Raw genomic sequence first — 19454 nt, forward strand, 5'->3', positions numbered from 1 at the left:
TGCAGCTATGTTGACAATACAAATTCAGAAGAGCTGAATATGTGGGTTAGCCTGAAGAACCTGGATTAATTCTTTGGTTCCTGATAAAGCTGTGTCCAACCAAGCATGTTTTCACTTCAAAAGAACAAAGGAAATATATTCTCTTCTCCAGTAAGACCCTAATCATAAGACACAAGAACTTTTCCACACGTTATTGTTATAAATCCTTCCTTCCCAATTTAAACCAGCTGAGCTGAATCAGTGATAGTTCATTTAGAGTGGGCTGCCGTAATCATATTCCTGGCTAAACTTCTGTTAATCTTTAAAGCTTCAGGCCTGTTTTTGAGATAGCAAGTAAAGAGTAAACTGCTACTTGCGATCTGCAGATGTTTTAATTAGTCCTATTAACTTATTATAATTTTGCAGATAGGAACTGCAGCCAAGAAATTAAAAGACGCTTGCTCCTGGGGAGGAAAGCTATAGCAAATCTAGACAGCGGACTAAAAAGCAGAGACAACAAAAGTGTGTATAGTCAAGGCTATGGTTTTCCCAGTTGCAATGGATGGCTGTGAAAGTTGGACCATAAGGAAGGCTGAGGGCCAAAGAATTGAGGCCTTTGAACTCTGGTGCTGGAGAAGACTCCTGCGAGTCCCTTGGACTGCAAGGCCATCAAACCGGTCGGTCCTAGAGGAGATCAACCCTGACTGCTCTTCAGAAGGCCAGATCCTGAAGAGGAAACTCAAATAATTTGGCCACCTAATGAGAAGGAAGAACTCACTGGAGAAGAGCCCAATGCTGGAAACGATGGAGGGCAAAAGAAGAAGGGGACGGCAGAGAAGGAGGTGGCTGGATGGAGTCACTGAAGCAGTCGGAGTGAGCTTAAATGGACTCCGGGGGATGGTAGAGGACAGGAAGGCCTGGAGGAACGTTGTCCATGGGGTCGCGATGGGTCGGACACGTGTCCAGGGGTGGGCTTCAAAAATTTTAGCAAGGGATTCTCTGCCCAGGTGCTGGGTGGGCATGGCCTAGTCGGCCTCCTACACCACAGGGGGGGCATTTTTGCAGTCCTTGGGCTCCGGTGGTTTTCCTCGAGCCTCCAGGAGGGTGAAAATGGCCTCCCCAGGCTCCAGAGGCCCTCTGGAGGCCGAAAACGGGGCCATTACCTGCCTTCCCAAACTTCCAGTAGGGCCATTTTTTTTGCCCTGAGCCTCCGCGCGCGCCCTGCACTTACCTCCATCCAAAACGGGCTGCATGGGGACTCCTGGGAGGGGCGGGGCAGGGTGGGAGGGGCCAGCCAGGAGTGGGATTTGGGGGTTCTCCAAACTGCACAGAATCTTAGCTAGAGGTTCTCCGTGAAGCCCCAGCACGGAGGTTACCATTTCGCCTGATCTGGGGTGAACCGGTAGCAACCCACCACTAACCCTAACCCTAACCCTAACCCACCACTGAACTTAATGTGTAGCACATGGTCATCCAAGGACAAGCCCACATTCCGCACACACACAGCATCGCTGGTGAAATTGAAATTACTTGTATTTATTAATTGTTCTGTTCAGCAGTAACTCAATACTGTCTGTCTTGTATTTGAATCTCATTGTATGTATCTCTATTTTCTATTTTCACCATATCTTGTTCTTTCAATAAAGCATTCAGATCTACCCACATGGCAGGGGTGAAATGCTCCTGGTTCGGACCGGATCGTCTGATCCGGTAGCGATGGAGACGGGTGGTTCGGAGAACCGGTAGCAAAAATCCCTGCCCCCACCCATGCCCAGCTGAGCCGCACAATCATCAGAGGCTTTTTTTTTTTTTTTACTTTTAAAAGCATTTTTTCTACAACCTCTTCGGCCGAAAAAATGCTTTTAAAAGTAAAAAAAAAAAGGCTCAGATGATCGCGCGGCTCAGCTGGGATCATCAAAGGCTTTTAAAAGTAAAAAACCCTTTTATACTTTCTAAGTGTCTTCTCTAATAGAATAAAAATATTGAAAGTGTCTATTTTCAGAGGTGCTTTTTCAAGAAGCGCCTAGACTTTCTGGTTTTTCTCTGAAGACATTTCGCTTCTCATCCAAGAAGCTTCTTCAGCTTCTGTAGAGCTGAGGAAGCTTCTTGGATGAGAAGCAAAACACCTTCAAAGAAAAACCAGAAAGTCCAGCTGCCTCTTGAAAAAGCACCTTTGGGACAACCATGACCTGGATGACTGAGAATCTCCATAGACATTTGTCAGTCTTCAGATGACCAAGGGAAGAGAGAGGAGTCCTATTGGTCACTGTAAGAAAGCCTCTAAAAGACATCTCTGAGACTCCAAAGTAGTTTATTCTTCAAGGACAGTCTTCAAAATCTACTGGTTTAATGCAAGGATGCCCGAGAAGGCCCAATTAATGTCTTACTTTATCACTTCCTACTATCTGGTCCCACTAAGGAAGAAAAGTATAGCAGCAAATATTAAGTCAACAAAACGGATCCCAAAAGTCTTCTAGGTGACACAGAAATACAAATGGACGGTCATGTTTAATTACAAAAATTAAAAATGGCAAAAGTGCTAAAATGTTTTTTTTCCGCCTTGTGTATGAGTCTAAAGCTATCGGATGAAAAGCTAGAACCAGGTTTCTCCGAATAACAATTTGCGGCCTCTTCTCCATCATCGAAACTCAGCATCCAGCTTGGAAAGCGATAAGTTTCTTCTCCTCTTTGTTTGTTTTTTTTTAAAAAATAAACTCTTCAGAAATGTGTTGGGTGGGGTGGAGGAGCTGGAAATGTGGATGATTGTTCCAGATCTTCAACTCGACTCAAACCGACTCAAATTCTCTTTGCCAGTCAACGTATCTTTGACTTAGGTTTTTAGCAGAAGGCTTGGTATGAGAAATGACATCCAGGAAGTCTTCGGTTGTGACCGTGTCCAGGTGGATCACCGGTAAGTTTCCACTGTCTGAAGAAAGAAGATCTCCAATTAGAAGTTGAAATGTCATCCAAAATCGGTCCACCGATGGTCAAGGAACAACTCAGATCTCCTCTTGAATGGCATGTAACCCAAAAGATGATGAGATGGCAATAGTACTTAGACTTATATACCGATTCAGAGTGCTTTTACAGCCCTCTCTAAGTGGTTTACAGAATCGGCCTCTTGCCCCCAACAATCTGGGTCCTCATTTTACCCACCTCGGAAGAATGGAAGGCTGAGCCAACCTTGAGCCTGGTGAGATTCAAACTGCCAAATTGCAGGCAGCCGGCAGTCAGCAGAAGTAGCCTGCAGTACTGCACTCTAACCACTGCGCCACCACCATTGCGGCTCATAAGATAATAGAATAAGATCATAGAGATCGTAGAATGGATGCCTCCAAATGACACCTTCATACCTTGAGTCTTGTTCCGGCTCCCCCAGCTTATTCTGCTAATTTATTCTCAGTCTGTGAGAGTATCATTATATTTCTATCTCATTCCCCAGATTGGTGTCTTCCAATCAGAGCTGGGTTTCACATAATTTTACCACTGGTTCGCTGAGCATTGAAAATGTTCCGCGTATGCGCGTGGCCTTCCACGCTTGCGCTTTGCTCACGCGCATGGCAGGGGTGGGTTCTAAATTTTTTTTTACTACTGGTTCTGTGGGCGTCGCTTATTTTGTGGGTGTGGCTTAAAGGTCATGTGACTAGGTGGGCATGGCTAGCTGGTCAGTCATTTCTGGAAGGTCCTCGCACTTACGACCAGTCCTCGCACTTACGACCCGACTCATTTGTTTGCTTTTAACACTGATCAGCTGTAGGGCGGCCCTTTGAAGCCCCCGGCAAGAGTTTAAACAGTTTTTTTCCCCTCTAGTCATCAGCTGGGACTCAGGAGGCAGCAATAGATTGGGGGTGGGACCAAATAAAAGGTAAGAATAATGTGGGGGGGTGGGAGGGTGGGGGGGAGAACCGGTTCAGTGACGTCATATCGTTACCGCTACCGGCTCGGCCAAACCAGACCGAACCGGGAGGAACCCACCACTGGCGCACGGCTTGCATGCATGCACACAGCTTAGGTAACATGGCTGAATGGGACGGCATAGCACCGGGGCTGATGGATACCCACAGGTCACCAATACCCATACGCCTGAACCGGCTGAATACCACCACTGCTTCCAATGTGTGCTAGCCAGAGGTGGGTTTCAGCAGGTTCTGATCAGTTCTGGAGAACTGGTAGCGGAAATTTTGAGTAGTTCGGAGAACTGGCCAATACCATCTCTGGCTGGCCCCACCCCTGATCTATTCACTACCTCCCGAGTTCCAGCTGATCGGCTGGGTCTTCTTTTGTTGCCCTGCACAGGAGAACTGGGCTGGGAAGCAGGTTAGTGGGGTGGGGAGGGAATGGGGATTTTACAGTATCCTTCACCTGGAATGGGGTGGAAATGGAGATTTTACAGTATCCTTCCCCCTGGAGTGGGGTGGAAATGGAGATTTTAACAGTATCCTTTCCCTGCCATGCCCACCAAGCCACGCCCACTAAGCCATGCCATGCCCACCAAGCCATGCCACGCCCACCAAGCCACACCCACAGAACTGGTAGTAAAAAATTTTGAAACCCACCACTGGTGCTAGCCATTGCTCTACTGCAAGTTTTGCGTAGTTGCAGTCCAAACTCATCCAGAATACCACACGAAGGGTTGGACTGGAAGACCTCCAAGGTCTCTTCTGGCTCTAGAATTCCACAAATAGTCCTCGACTTACAACAATTCGTTTAGTGACCAACCGTGTTAGCCACTGAACAACCTGCATAGCTCTGCAGACTAAAAGCACTGTAATTTAACACCAGCTGTCTGCAATTACTGTAAGTTCAAATCTCGCCAGGCTCAAGGTTGACTCAGCCTTCCATCCTTTCAAAGGTAGGTGAAATGAGGACCCAGATTGTGGGGGCAATAAGCTGACTTTGTATAAATATACAAACGTATGAAGGCTATTGCTTAACGCACTGTAAGCCGCCCTGAGTCTCCGGAGAAGGGCGGCATATAAATCAAATTAAAAAAAAAACAAAAACGCAGTGATTCACTTAACAACTGTGGCAGGAAAGGCTGTAAACTGGGGGGAAACTCACTTAGCAATTGCCTTACTTAGCAACAGAAATTTTGGGCTCGATTGCGGTCGTAAGTTGAGGTCTACTTGTATGATCTTAGAGAGTTTTATATCAGTGGCAAAATGGGAAGGGAGTTCACAAATCCTAAAAAAAAACCTGAATTGGAAACAAACAGAATGCTGCCACCTGCTGGTACAGATTTATAATGTATCATTTACCTTTTTATGCTTCCTAGCTAACCTAGCTAAGACATCCCTGCTTACTTAACCCAGAGCACCTGTTCAGCTCGAACACCCAAGAGACTGTTGCAGTACCTGGCTGATGATTTTCAAGAGCGCTGAAGATTTTTCTCACAGGGCGCATGGCTGCCTCTTTGCAAACCAACTTAATGTCAGAACCCGAGTAGCCTTCCGTCTCCTAATAGACAAACAGAAAGGTGTGCTCACATCTGCAGAGGTTCCCCATTGTAGGTAGCTGCCAAGCTAGCATTTAGATTAAGAAAGGATGGAGAGGAAAACAAGTTATGGGGACGGTGTCAGCTTGGAAGCCATCTTTTTTGCATTGGGCCTTCAGGCCTGCCATATTTACTACTGTGGGAAACTGGGAGGGGGGATTGTATGGAGCCAGGGTGATATGTAGTCATAATAACATTCCTTTCTCAAAGAGTCAAGGACATCTTGCCCTGCACCTGGAGGGCTGGAACTGGGAGGCATCTCCAGTTGGGACGATGCATTGATTGGACCATGTGATGGACAAGTGGTGCAGGAGGAAGGGACTTGGACTTTCCTTTGGGTGGGGAAAACCTGGAAGCTTTCAGATTCAGGTTTTTCCCAGATGTGCCAATATGACATCTCTAATAAAATGGAACTTTGAGGAACTTCAATCCTTGGAGTCTTCTTTCACTGGGGGTGTTAGTTGGAACCCTGACAGGCGGTTTCTGCATCGGGACACTTCTGACACAACCCAAAAGGTCTCCTGAGCACATGAATCATATGTCTCCTGTGTCTTATGGATCCTATTATGGTGGACAAGAGGTTAGTGACGAGTTTGTTTGCCACCAGAAGAGCATCAAGGTAACATTACAAGATCTACATGGATCAGACCAGTGGCCTATCCCATTCCCCATCTTGGCTGAAGGCCACCCAAGATGCCTTCAGGAAGACCTCAAAGGCCTGTGCCAAGGGATGAAATGCTCCCAGTTCGGACCGGATCGTCCGATCCGGTAGCGATGGCGGCGGGTGGTTCGGAGAACCGGTAGCAAAAATCCCTGCCCCCCCCCCAATGCACAGCTGAGCCGCACGATCATCAGAGGCTTTTCTTTTTTCTTTTTACTTTTAAAATCATTTTTTCTATAACCTCTTCTGACGAAAAAATGCTTTTAAAAGTAAACAAAAAAAAAAGCCTCTGATGATCACGCGGCTCAGCTGGGATCGTCAGAGGCTTTTCAAAGCATTTTTTTCTGCAACCACTTCGGCCGAAGCGGTGGTAAAAAAAAATGCTTTGAAAAGTCTCGGACAATCCCAGCTGAATTGCCTGATTGTCAGAGAGGCTTTTCAAAGCATTTTTTGCAACCTCTTCAGCCGAAGAGGTTGTAGAAAAAATACTTTGAAAAGTTAAAAAAAAAAAAAGTTGGCCATGCCCACCCAGTCACATTACCCGTCCCCACCAAGCCACGCCCACAGAACCGGTATTAACAAATTTTAAATTTCACCCCTGCCTGTGCCCTTTTTCCCAGCAGTCTGTAATTAATTACTCCTAGAAGTTAGTGTCCCACCAAACCATCAAGACTAACTGCCAATAAGCATTCTATCCTCCATAACAGTTTTTTCAACTTTGACAACTTTAAGATGATGATGATGATGATGATGATATCCATATAGACATATCCGACGCTTGGCGATTCTATGGGCCAGGTCTCTCCACATCTTCTGATCTTGCACTACTTCACTGAGTTGTTCTATGCTTTGACTGGTGTCAACTTTGATGGTGTCCAGCTACCGTGTTCTTTGGCGGCCTGGTTACTTATATATATGTGAATGGAATGGAACGGAACAGAAAAGAAAATATGTTATGTTATGTTATGTTATGTTATGTTATGTTGTGTTGTGTTGTGTTGTGTTGTGTTGTGTTGTGTTGTGTGGTGTGTGTGGCGTGGGTGGAGTGGAATGGGAATGGAATGGAATGGAATGGAATGGAATGAAAATAAATAAAGGAAAGGAAAGGAAAGGAAAGGAAAGGAAAGGAATGGAATGGAATGGAATGGAATGGAATGGAATGGAATGGAATGGAATGGAATGGAATGGAATGGAATAGAATAGAATAGAATAGAATAGAATTAGAATTAGAATTAGAATTAGAATTAGAATGGAACGGAATTTCTTTATTGGCCAAGCGCGACTGGACACACAAGGAATTCATTTCCTGTGCAGAAGCCCTCAGTGTACATACAGACAACAAAATGATAAGCCATATATCCTAAATCATAAGATAAAATCATAACTCATAAGATGTGAACATCAAGTGATAAATCATAAGATACCAAAAGGAGAAGATAATCGGGAAGATGAGAAGGTGAGACAGATGAGAAGATGAGATAGAGACAGATAGAGATAGGGAGAAAGATATGTGGACTTCAACTCCCAGAATTCTCTAGCCAGTTATGCTATGCTGGCTAAGGAATCCTGGGAGTTGAAGTCCACCCATCTTAAAGTTGCCAAAATTGAGAAACACTGCTCTATAGATTCCTTGCCTCCTCTATTAAGAACCCTTGACGACGTGGGTGGGCTACCTCCTCACCTGACTGAGCAAATTATAATCCAGCTCTGTCCTCAGCTCAACTCCTCCACTGTTGCTCACTGGGGGAAGCCAATGTTGGATCATGGCTTGCCGGGCCTCTTGATTTGGAAGGTCGACCAGAATCCTCTTCTCCAGTCGGCGCAGCATGGCGTAATCCAGTTCCCTAGGAGAGAATAGGGATGGCAGATCCTTGGACACTGTTCTATTAGCGAGAGGATCTTAGGATGTTTCCCTCAAGGATAAGAGGTAAAAAGATTCCTTAAGAGGCACCAAAACTAAAGAAGGATCAGAGCCACCCAGACCAGAACTGAACCAGTAAAGACAAAGCTTGATCATATGTCCAAATAGGGATTCAAACAATTTAACAACTGGTTCTCTGCTCTCATGACTGGCTGGGTGGGCGTGGCCATGGTGGGCGTGGCCAGGGGGTGTGACAGGCAGCACTTGGCCTCCTGCACCCCCCTGGGAGCAAAAACGGGCCGCGGGGGTGGGGGGGGAAATGCACCACCCTCCCCGTGCCCCGTTTTGGGCCTAGTAGGCCTCCCTGTACTTACCTGGGAGCCAAAATGGGGCACGTGGGAACTCCTGGAAGGGGCGGTGCCAGCCAGCAATTTAACTACCGGTTCGCCTGAACTGGCCCGAACCGGCTGAATCCCACCACTGAATAAACCATCAGGTGTCAGCCCTGGAGCCATTTTCCTTGGCATCTTCAGGGCTGCCACAGTGGTGGCTGGGCGAGCTGTGGGAATGGGAGTGGGGAGGTAGAGATACCGAGGGCCTTCCTTCGAGAGCCAAGGATGTTCTCACCAGGTGTGAGGAGGCAGGACGTGAGTCCGGATGAACTTTGGGTTGTGACCTGATTGGGCCATGTGATGGTCTGCATGGGCAGGAGGAGAGAAAGTATATATTTTAACTAGGGGGAAACTGGAGGGGGGGGGAGTTAGAATCGGCTTTCCCCAGATGTGCCAATATGACATGCCTCATAAAGCTGTACTTTGAAGCATATGCCTGCCTTGGAGTTTTGATTCTGTTGGGGGTGTTATTTGGAATCCTGACATCAGGGTGAACCCACTAAAGATGAGTTTTAAGGTTATGCACGATGCTTTACAATACAGCTAGTTTTTCCTCTCTGTTTTCAGTCGTCAGGTGTGAAGTTGTTACATGCTGAAAGTGCGCGGTAGCTACAGCAGAGAAGCAGGCCCTAGGTTCTGCCTCAGTTTACCTTCCCAATAAGCAACTGAGTTGGAAGATCATTTAAAAGCAGCTAGTGGGATCTCTAACACCACTCTATAAAGCCTTAGTAAGACCACACCTAGAATACTGCATCCAGTTTTGGTCACCACACTATAAAAAAGAGGTTGAGACTCTAGAAAGAGTGCAGAGGAGAGTAACCAGGATGATTAGGGGCCTGGAGGCTAAAACATACGATGAATGTTTTGTAGGAACATTCTGCATACGGTTGCAGGAACTGGGCATGGCTAATCTAGTGAAGAAAGGGACGAGGGGAGACATGATAGAAGTCTTCCAATATTTGAGGGGCTGCCACAGAGAAGAGGGGGTCAAGCTATTTTCCAAAGCACCTGAAGGCCAAACAAGGAATAATGAATGAAAACTGACCAAGGAGAGATTCAACCTAGAAATAAGGAAAAATTATCTGACAGTGAGAACAATCAACCCATGGAACAGAAGTTGCCTTCAGAAGTTGTGGGAGCTTCATCACTGGAGGCTTTCAAGAATTTATTTTATTTATTATTTATTAATTTTATTTCTATACCGCCCTTCTCCCGAAGGACTCAGGGCGGTGTACAGCCTGATTAAAAGCACAAAGACAGACAAAATTTAAAAATAATTAAAATTATTAAATGATAGGCTCAATTTAAAACCCCAAATTTAAAATCCCATTTTTAAAAACCCGATTAAAATCTTTACCTTGATAGCCCAGCCTGGCGGAACAACAAGGTTTTGAGGGCACAGCGAAATACACGGAGATCAGAGATTTTACGAATTTCTGGGGACAGCTCATTCCAAAGGGCAGGGGCTCCCACAGAGAAGGCCCTCCCCCTGGGTGTCACCAGCTGACATAATTTGGCCGATGGCACCCTGAAGAGACCCTCTCTATGGGAGCGGACTGGCCGGTGGGAGGCTACTGGTGGCAGAAGATGGTCTCGAAGAAGAGGCTGGACTGCCATTTATCAGAAATGGTGTAGGGTCTCCTGCTTGGACAGTGGGTTGGACTAGATGACCTACAAAGTCCCTTCCAACTCTGTTAATCTGTAAACCTCAAGCCCCATGTTTCACTCCTTTTGTATAGTTAACACAACAAACAAAATGCAAGAGGAAAGTTGTTTGGACAGGTTAAAAGTAACCTCCCCTTTGCATAGGCAATCCCTTACATGTAGTCATCAAACATGTTACATATTTGCATCCCATAAGATCACACATGTTCATTAAAATGAGCTCTGATGTCAGAAGGGGCGTAAATCGTAAGGAAAAAAAAGTTGTTTGGAGTTCACCAAAGAGAGAAGCCAGACCCCAATTTGTACTAACAAACTTTTTCTTCTCCAGCGTGTTTTATCAGTTTAGGAATGTTAAAAGCTAATAAACCTGAACATCATTTTAAAAGAGAGAAAAATAAATCAAATTAAAATACGAAGTAACTATGTTAGTTAACGAAATTACAAAACCCATGTCATTTGATATTACTTTCTGTCAATTCACACAGATCTCAGGAATAATACAGCCCACTGCATGGAAAGTCTTTTGCGCCGTGATCCTGAAAACAAGGATTTGGGGCAGAGGTGGGTTTCCCATAATTTTACCACCGGTTTCGCCGCGCACCAAAAATGTGAGCGCGCCTTCTGCGCAGGCACCCGGCCTTCTGCACATGTGCTTTGCTCGCCCACGCAGCTTACATGCAGTGGTGGGTTCCCCCCGGTTCGGTCCGGTTCGGCCGAGCCGGTAGCGGTGACAATATGACGTCACCAAACCGGTTCTCCCCCCCCCCCCGGCCTCCCACCACACCCACCCCCCCACGTTATTCTTACCTTTTATTTGGTCCCACCCCCAATCTATTGCTGCCTCCTGAGTCCCAGCTGATGACTAGAGGGAAAAAAACTGTTTACACTCTTGCGGTGGGGCTTCAAAGGGCCGTCCTACAGCTGATCAGTGTTAAAAGCAAAGAAATGAGTCGGGTCGTAAGTGCAAGGACTGGTCGTAAGTGCGAGGACCTTCCAGAAATGACTCTGACCAGCTAGCCACGCCCACCTAGTCACATGACCTCCAAGCCACACCCACAAAATAAGCCACACCCACAGAACCGGTAGTAAAAAAAATTAGAACCCACCCCTGCTTACATGCATTCGCGCAGTTTAGAAAGCATGGCTAAATAGGACGGCATAGCACTGGGGTGGGGGGGTGGGGGCGGGCCTACCAGCAGGTCGTCACTACCGCTTCGCCCGAACCGGTCTGAACCGGCTAAATACCACCATTGATTTGGAGTCATTTCCTCCTTTGTTACTTTTGTACAAAAAACGTGTTTTTTTTTTTTTCTATTCTATTGCAGCCCCGCTTTGATCCCAACTGGATTTTCATGTTACAAAAAAAAAAAAGGAAGGATTTTCATCCTGAAACTTTAGCGCGTATAATTCCAATAAAACCCAACTCTCCCTATTTTTAGAGAACATATTTTTCTAAGCACCGGATGATTTAAGCACCTTAAAGAGTTTCTCCGCGGAGAATGCTTCTTTAGCTTAACTATAGTAAATAACTTGGCCATCAAGTTGCCTTTTAAATATTAGCAGCTGGCTTGCTCTGGCATCTGCTGATCTTCTGAAGGATTATGCACTTTCTGGTGCAAACAGCAAGAACCGAAGCAGAAGCAAAACATCAGCAATAATAATAATAACAACAGAGAAGCTCAAAGCTTCCAATTAATCTTGGAAGGCTTTAGCCAAATATCATGGCTTTTACTGCTCTGGGTAAGTAAAATCTTTATCTGTGTTTAGAGGCTCATGCAGATGTATTCAAAGCATATTCTCTGGCTCTCTTACCAGGGCAAGTTGGAAGCTGCTAAAACAAAGACAAGATCATCTGAGCGAGCCAAGCCATCCATCTGCACCAATAATTCTGTTTTCATCCGCCGGCTCCCTTCGTGTTCACCACTGTCAAGATATTGAGGGCAGGAGAAAAGAGGAACAATTATTCCTGGGCACGGGAGAAGCTTCCCCGTTAAAGGTAGACCTCGACTTATAACAATTTGCTCAGTGACTGTTCAAAGTTACAACGGCCCTGAAAAAAGGGACTTATGGCTGTTTTCCACACTTATAACCGTTGCAGCAAATCTATAGTCACGTAACCTGGAATTAAGGAGAAACTTCCTAGCAGGGAGGACAATTAACCAGTGGAACAACTTGCCTTCAGAAGTTGTGGGTGCTCAATCATCACTGGAAGTTTTTAAGAGGAGATCGGACAAAAGCATTTCTCTGAAATGGTATAAGGTCTCCTGCTTGAGCAGGCGGTTGGATGAGAAGACCTCTAAGGTCCCTTCCATCACTATTCTGATTGAAAGCAAATTGATGGTAGAAAAGAATCTGTGAAATTCAAGGGGGGTTAGATCTCTTCTGGGTGCAAAGGGACTTGAGACTGATGATGGTTCTTGGAAGTATCCCGGAAGATAGCAATATCTGATAAGTGGCTTCATGCAAAGCCTTCATTTCTTTAGCCACAATTTGTTGTCAAGCAATATCAACATAACGTTTTGGACTACATAGGGCGAATGACACAAAGCTCTATGTTGGAATCAAACAAGTCCCACCTGTGAGAGAATAGAATAGAATAGAATAGAATAGAATAGAATAGAATAGAATAGAATAGAATAGAATAGAATAGAATAGAATAGAATAGAATAGAATAGAATAGAATAGAATTCTTTATTGGCCAAGTGTGATTGGACACACAAGGAATTTGTCTTGGTGCATATGCTCTCAGTGTACATTAAAAGAAAAGATACATTCGTCAAGAATCATAAGGTACAACACTTAATGATAGTCATAGGGTACAAATAAGCAATCAGGAAACAATCTCAATATAAATCATAAGGATACAAGTAACAAAGTTACAGTCATAAGCAGAAGGAGATGGGTGGTGGGAACGATGAGAAGATTAATAGTAGTGCAGATTTAGTAAATAGTTTGACGGTTTTGAGGGAATTATTTGTTTAGGAGAGTGATGGCGTTCGGGAAAAAACTGTCCTTGTGTCTAGTTATTCTGGGGTGCAGTGCTCTATAGCGTCGTTTTGAGGGTAGGAGTTGAAACAGTTTATGTCCAGGATGAGAGGATCAGCAATGTGGAGTACATTGGTACCAAATCACCTATTGTCATTCGGGTTACCTGAATTACTTACAGAATTTCAGCGTGAAATATCTTGGAACGTTTTGAAAAAAAACCACAAAATTTTAGAAAAAAAACACAAAATTTTCAGTCATTGCTGATGGCTGAAATCTTGTCAGATTTCAGAGTTCTCCCACAACCTTAAGGGATGTGATTAGCTAAATGATATGAGTTTTCACCGTAGTTATTTATTTGTAGAATTTATATGGCCACCTAACACAAATGTCGTGACTCTGGCAGCCAACAGTAGGCCCCCACTGACACAAAACAAAAGAAACAATGTCAATTAAAATTCAACCAGACTGTTAGGCCTTTTATATTGGGCCTTCAGGCCTGCCACAATTAGTGCTGTAGGAAACTGGGAGGGGGGATTGTATGGAGCAAGGGAGTTACATAGTCATAATAACATTCTTTTCTCAGAGAGTCAAGGACATTGCGCCCTGCACTTGGACGGGTGTGACTGGGAGACATCTCCAGTTGGGACGGTGCTTTGATTGGACCATGTGATGGACATGTGGGTGCAGGGGAAGAGACATGGACTTTTCTTTGGGTGGGGAAACCCTGGAAGCTTTCAGATTCAGGTTTTCCCCAGATGTGCCAATATGACATCTCTAATAAAATGTAAGTTTGAGGAAACTCAAGCCTCAGAGTTTTCTTTCGTTGGGGGTGTTACTTGGAACCCTGACATTAATGCAAATCTGAAAGTCCAGGGTTTCCCCACCCAAAGAAAAGTTCAAGTCCCTACCCAACACCCACAATTCTTAATAGGCAACCAAAAATTCACAATGCTGTTCCAACTGTGGTGGCTGGAGAAGACTACTGAAAATCCCTTGGACTGCAAGGAGATCAAATCAGTTGATCCTAAAGCAGGGGTCTGCAACCTTAAATACTCAAAGAGCCACAGAAAAGAAAACACCGGGAGCCACAAAACCTGGGTGGGCGTGGCCAACTCGATGTCACCCACCAGTCACATGACCCCCCCCCCCAGCCACGCCTACCCAGCTGGTCATTAGGGCAGAGAACCCATTGTTAAAAAACACCGGGAACCACAAAATCCTTTTGAGATCTCTCTCTCTCCCCTCTCTCCCCCCCTCTTCCTCTCTCTCTGTATCTCTCTATGTCTCTCTGTCTCTCCCTGTCTCTCTGTCTCTCCCTGTCTCTGCCCTGGCTGCTTCTCCATCCTCCACCGTTGCCCTTACTTTCTCAGGCCAGGCGAGGAGTGACTGGGAGGGGAGGGTGAGGGGTGGGGCCAGCCAGTGGTGGGATGACCTGACAGGGAGCCATAGCAGAGGGCCCAAAGAGCCGCATGTGGCTCCGGAGCCGCAGGTTGCTGACCCCTGTCCTAAAGGAAATCAATTCGGTCTATTCTTTGGAAGAACAGAGATCCTGAAGCTGAAGCTCAAAGACTTTGGCCTCCAAATGAGATGAGAGGACTCCTCGGAGAAGACTCCAATGACATTGGGAAAGATGGAAGGGAAAAAGAGAAGGGGACGGCAGAGGAGGAGATGGTTAGATAGGGTCATCATGACTTTGAGCAAACATTGAGAGATAGGGGAGGACAGGAAGGCCTGGCACGCTGTGGTCCATGGGGGTCCTGAAGAATCAGAAAACAACTTAGCAACTGAACAAGAACAAAAGATTCACTTCACACCCTCCTCCAGATGAGGGAATGCAGTCTTCCCAGCCCCAAGGCCGAAGAAAACGAATGGCACATTTTGACCGTCTTTCCGAAGGCCTTCAGGGTTCCTGACCCTGCAAGATAAGGGCCATTTTAACATCTTTTAACGTTATGACCCCTGGTTTAGACATCCAAGCTCTGAAGATAGATGGTGATTAGACTGTTAAAACAGGGGAGCGCCCTATATAAGTCTCTTCGGTGAACCAATTAAAAAGACCCATAAAAGCCGGGGCAGAGGGTATGTATGCCAGGCCTAAGGTCCCAATCCTTTTTCCCCCTGCAGGTAAAAAGATTTCAGAGACATTTGTCCGAGGACTGAAAGCGATATGGGCTATTAATTCACACAAGGCTTATCTAATCATCTTCTCTTGGCATTTTATGATGTTATAACCCTCTCTCCAATTAAGAAATATTCAAACCAATTTTCATATAGATGATTCATCACTTGGTGACTCTGCAGATCCATTGATGAGTTCGGGAAGCGAAACCACCTTGGCTGACCCAGCCTTGCGGACGTCTTCTTTGCGACATTCAGCCGCAGGTCACTTGACCAATAAGACCTCGAGGGATGTAGAAGTGTCTGCGAAGTTTCATTTCAGATGTTCCCGAAGCCTCCAGACCCCTCTTAGAAACTGGGGCAGAAACTTAAACCTGCAAACTTGATCCTTGGCTTCCATGCTACGAAGGACTTCTGCTCCCTGGCCTGAAATGTTTCGTTTGGAGAAACAGAGGCACCCCTAGAAAAAGTCATCCTAGTATCCACTTTTATGGAATTATAAATTTCTTTCTATCCCTGCTGAGATAAAACAGGTAAAAGAACATCAAGAGCAGGGGTGGGCAACTGTGGCCCCTTTGCAAATGGTGGACTTCAACACCCAGAATTCCTCAGCCAGCCATGCGCTGATGATGTTACCTACTTTGGCAATGAGATGTCGGCAAGAAAACAACCAAGCTTAGAGAGCACCAAGGATCCCTCATTTTAACTCTGAACAACGAATATTCTGCTCCAAAGGTTAATACCCAGGTAATACCCAGGAAGACCCTGTTGTTCCACCAGGCCGGGCTATCAACATAATAATTTTAAATTGGGGTATTTTAAATTTCTGGGATTTTAATTGGAGCCTAATTATTTAATGATTTTAAATTTTAATCGTTGTTTTGTTTTGTGTTTTTAAATAGGCTGTACACCACTCTGAGTCCTTCGGGAGAAGGGCGGTATAGAAATAAAATTATTATTATTATTATTATTATTATTATTATTATTATTATTATTATTATTATTATTCCTCAATTTACGACAACAGAGCCCCCAAATTTCTGTTGCTAAGCGGGACAGTTGTTAAGCGGGTTTTGCCCCATTTTATGATCTTTCTTGCCAATGTTGTGGTCTGCCAGCAGCCTGTGGAGCTGGCAGTGGAGTCGGACAGTGAGGAGGCTGAGGAAGAACATGGTCCAGTCCTGGAGGCTGGGGAAGGCCCAGATGAGGGCTCTGGGTCAGAGGCAGAGATGGGGCCAGGGCCATCTGGGAGTGATTTGCGGACTCTGGAGCCTCCAGCGGCTGACAGCAGAGAGGCAGAGGAACAGGAGCCTGTTCTTAGTGCACGCGTGAGAAGAGCTGCCAGAAGGCAAGAGCAACTAAAGCAGAAAGGACGACTCGGGAGTAAGGCCAAGAGATGATTGGCCCCCTCCCATAAGCCTTAAAAGACCAGCAACGGCTCTTGAGCTCTTTGTCGGAAAACAACGTTGATAGTTTTGTTTCTTGTCTTGCTGCATTTATTTCTTGTCGGCATCTTCTGCTTCTGAACTTTTGCCAAGAAAAGCCTTTGGCAGGCTGCCAAAGTAGACCGAGGTTGATGATAAGGCTGAAGAACTGTGTTATGAAGAATTTGTTTTGAATCAGTTTGGACTAGGCTGAGAATGAGTTAATTCTCAGCTGTTCTAATAAAATCTGTTTGTTTAGAACTGATTGTGTCTGATAATACCTACTTGGGCCTAGGTCACAACAGTCAAATTGTCAAGTGAATCGCTGCAGTTGTTAAGTTAGGAACATGGCTGTAAAATGAATCTGGCTTCCCCACTGAATGTACTTGTCAGACGGTCACAAAAGGGGATCAGATGACACCGGGGACACTGCAATCGCCATGAATACGAACCCAGTTGCCGAGAGTCCACATTTTGACCGCATGACGGTGGGGATGCTGCAATGGTCGTAAGTGTGAAAAATGGTCCTCAGTCACTTTTTTCCCCCCAGTGCTACTGTAACTTTCAACGGTCACTCAGTGAACTCCTGTAAGTCAAGGACTACTTATATTTCTTTTTGAAATATTTTTTTAAAAATCCAATAAGAAGATTGACACCCCCTCCCCTTACTCAAAAAACAAGAACAACAAAACCTAGACTGCTTGAGAATGGTTACCCTGGAACCGTGCCTCGCTGACTCATAACCGACTCCAGCTCGTCCAGAAAGATTGTGGAAGGCGCATGATAGCGGGCAAGTTCAAATAATACCTGCGGAGAAAGAGACAGAATCCCAAGAAAGAAAGGTCAAGAGGGAGAAATGGTCTGTTTGGCATCATTCTCTGACAGCAGGAATCTGGGAAGAACACGCTCTATGTGGGGCTGCCCTCAGTGGTGGGATTCAGCCGGTTCGCACCCCTTCGGGAGAACCGGTTGTTAACTTTCTGAGCAGTTTGGCAAACTGGTTGTTGAAAGAAATCATTAGGGTTAAATTACTTGAATCCCACCACTGGGCTGCCCTCAGTGGTGGGTTTCAAAAAATTTTGCCAACACCTTAACCACTGCCTTTAGTTATGAGGTGAAATGAATTTATACTTTTAAAAAAACTTGATACGTTTCAATAATTTTTTTTAAAAAATAGCAATTAACTAGACTCATCCTTTGCACAAGCTACAATTTAAGTATGATTCCTGGAAGAAGCCACATTGTCCTGGATCATATATTCCATGAAGCCAAACAACAAGGTTTACAAATCAGAATGCTAAACCCAAAACATCTCAAAAAATATTTTTATTTAAATTATGCACGAACCAACCATTATGTTGAAATACTTCCAGAACCACTTTCTGAACTGTAGAAAATCTGTGGATGGAGAATAAGTGCAAAAGGATAACAATATATAGATTGAGGATATGAGAATCTAGGTAAATTGAAAACTGTAAATTATGAATTTGGTGAATGATGCACAAAAGATTTGTAACCAACCGACACATTGTTTGTGAACTGAAGATGGTTTTATGTTTGTTTGTTTTAAAAATAAAAAATCTTTTTATCAATTTTTTTTTTACGATGGGTTCTGTGGGCGTGGCTTGGTGGGCGTGGCATGGCTTGGTGGGCGTGGCAGGGGAAGGATACTGCAAAATCTCCATTCCCTCCCTAATCCAGGGGAAGGTTACTGCAAAATCCCCATTTCCTCCCGATCAGCTGGGACTCGGGATGCAGAGAATAGATGGAGGCGGGGCCAGTCAGAATTTTTACTATTTCTCCTTTCAAGTAAAAGGAGAAAGGGGGGGGGGGGTAAAAGGGAAAAAAGTGAGATATTATAAAAATGTATGCAAATGATGAAATAAAAATAAATAATAATTGAATAAGAAATTGAAATGAGAATAATTAGAAAATCGGGGCTGCTCGAATACCACTTTAGATTGAACTGAAAAGGGAAACAAGAGGAGAGAGGGGAAGAAGTAGAGAGAGGGGAAGGGAGAAGAGAGGAGAGGAGAGGAGAGGAGAAAGAAGAAAGGGAAAAGGAGAGGAAGAAAAGGGAGGGGAAAGAGGAGTAGAGGAGAAGGTTAGAAGGGGGGAAGAAGAGAGGAGTGGGGGAAGAGAAGGGGAAGTAGGAAAGAGAAGGAGAGAAAGAACGAAGGAAGTAGGAGGAGAGAGAGGAAGGAAGAGAAGGGGAGGAGAAGAAGAAAGGTTGGAGTAAACGTAAAGGGTAAAAGAGCAGCCCTGAAAAAATAAAAATGAAAAATGAAAGTTACAAGAAAAGATGAATGAAAAATGATGGAAATGACTGTACATGTAAATGTGTTTATGAGAAATAAAAATAAAAAACTTTATTAAAAAAAAGAATTTTTACTACCAGTTCTCCAAACTACTCAAAATTTCCGCTACCGGTTCTCCAGAACTGGTCAGAACCTGCTGAAACCCACCTCTGGCTGCCCTAGACAGAAGCTCCAGCTGTCTCGCTTAGCAACAAGAGATTTTTTGGCTCAATTTGGGCCGTTAGGCGAGGACCACCTGTATATATCTTGCTTTCTGCCATGGGATCAGAAAAAAATGCAGTGGCTATTATAGTAAAATATTGTAAGCCACCTCATTATGAGAAGACAGGAGGAGCATATTAGAAATGCTGCCTTGATACGGACGTACAAAATAATTCTTAAATCTCCACAGCTCACAGAAGAGGAGAGGAAGAGCAAAGAGAGACAAATAATCCTGTCTTTATATTTTAAATCTTTTCACCTAAATCCTACTCAAATACGGAGGGAATAATAAGAGAGGAGAATGATTCCAGAAAGAAAAGCTGAACAAAATCCTCCTTATAACCGCTAGAGAC

The 19454-nt window shown here is 44.8% G+C and overlaps 1 protein-coding gene across 1 annotated transcript in view; it reads right to left on the reverse strand.

The window, feature by feature from the left end:
• Positions 1–2353: 2353 nt before the first annotated feature.
• KATNAL2 (katanin catalytic subunit A1 like 2) overlaps positions 2354–19454 on the reverse strand; it is a 43938-nt gene continuing 26837 nt past the window's right edge. The window contains exons 12-16 of the mRNA XM_070936000.1: positions 17298–17389; positions 11865–11975; positions 7816–7978; positions 5334–5436; positions 2354–2905 (exon numbers count right to left, since the gene is read on the reverse strand). Of these exons, the coding sequence (XP_070792101.1) occupies positions 2766–2905; positions 5334–5436; positions 7816–7978; positions 11865–11975; positions 17298–17389 (609 nt within the window). The 3' untranslated portion in view covers positions 2354–2765. The remainder of the gene's footprint in view (positions 2906–5333; positions 5437–7815; positions 7979–11864; positions 11976–17297; positions 17390–19454) is intronic.

The sequence above is a fragment of the Pituophis catenifer genome, unplaced genomic scaffold, assembly GCF_029215685.1.
Source record: "Pituophis catenifer annectens isolate HBS135680 unplaced genomic scaffold, rPitCat1.0.hap2 SCAF_2, whole genome shotgun sequence".
Lineage (NCBI taxonomy): Eukaryota > Metazoa > Chordata > Lepidosauria > Squamata > Colubridae > Pituophis > Pituophis catenifer.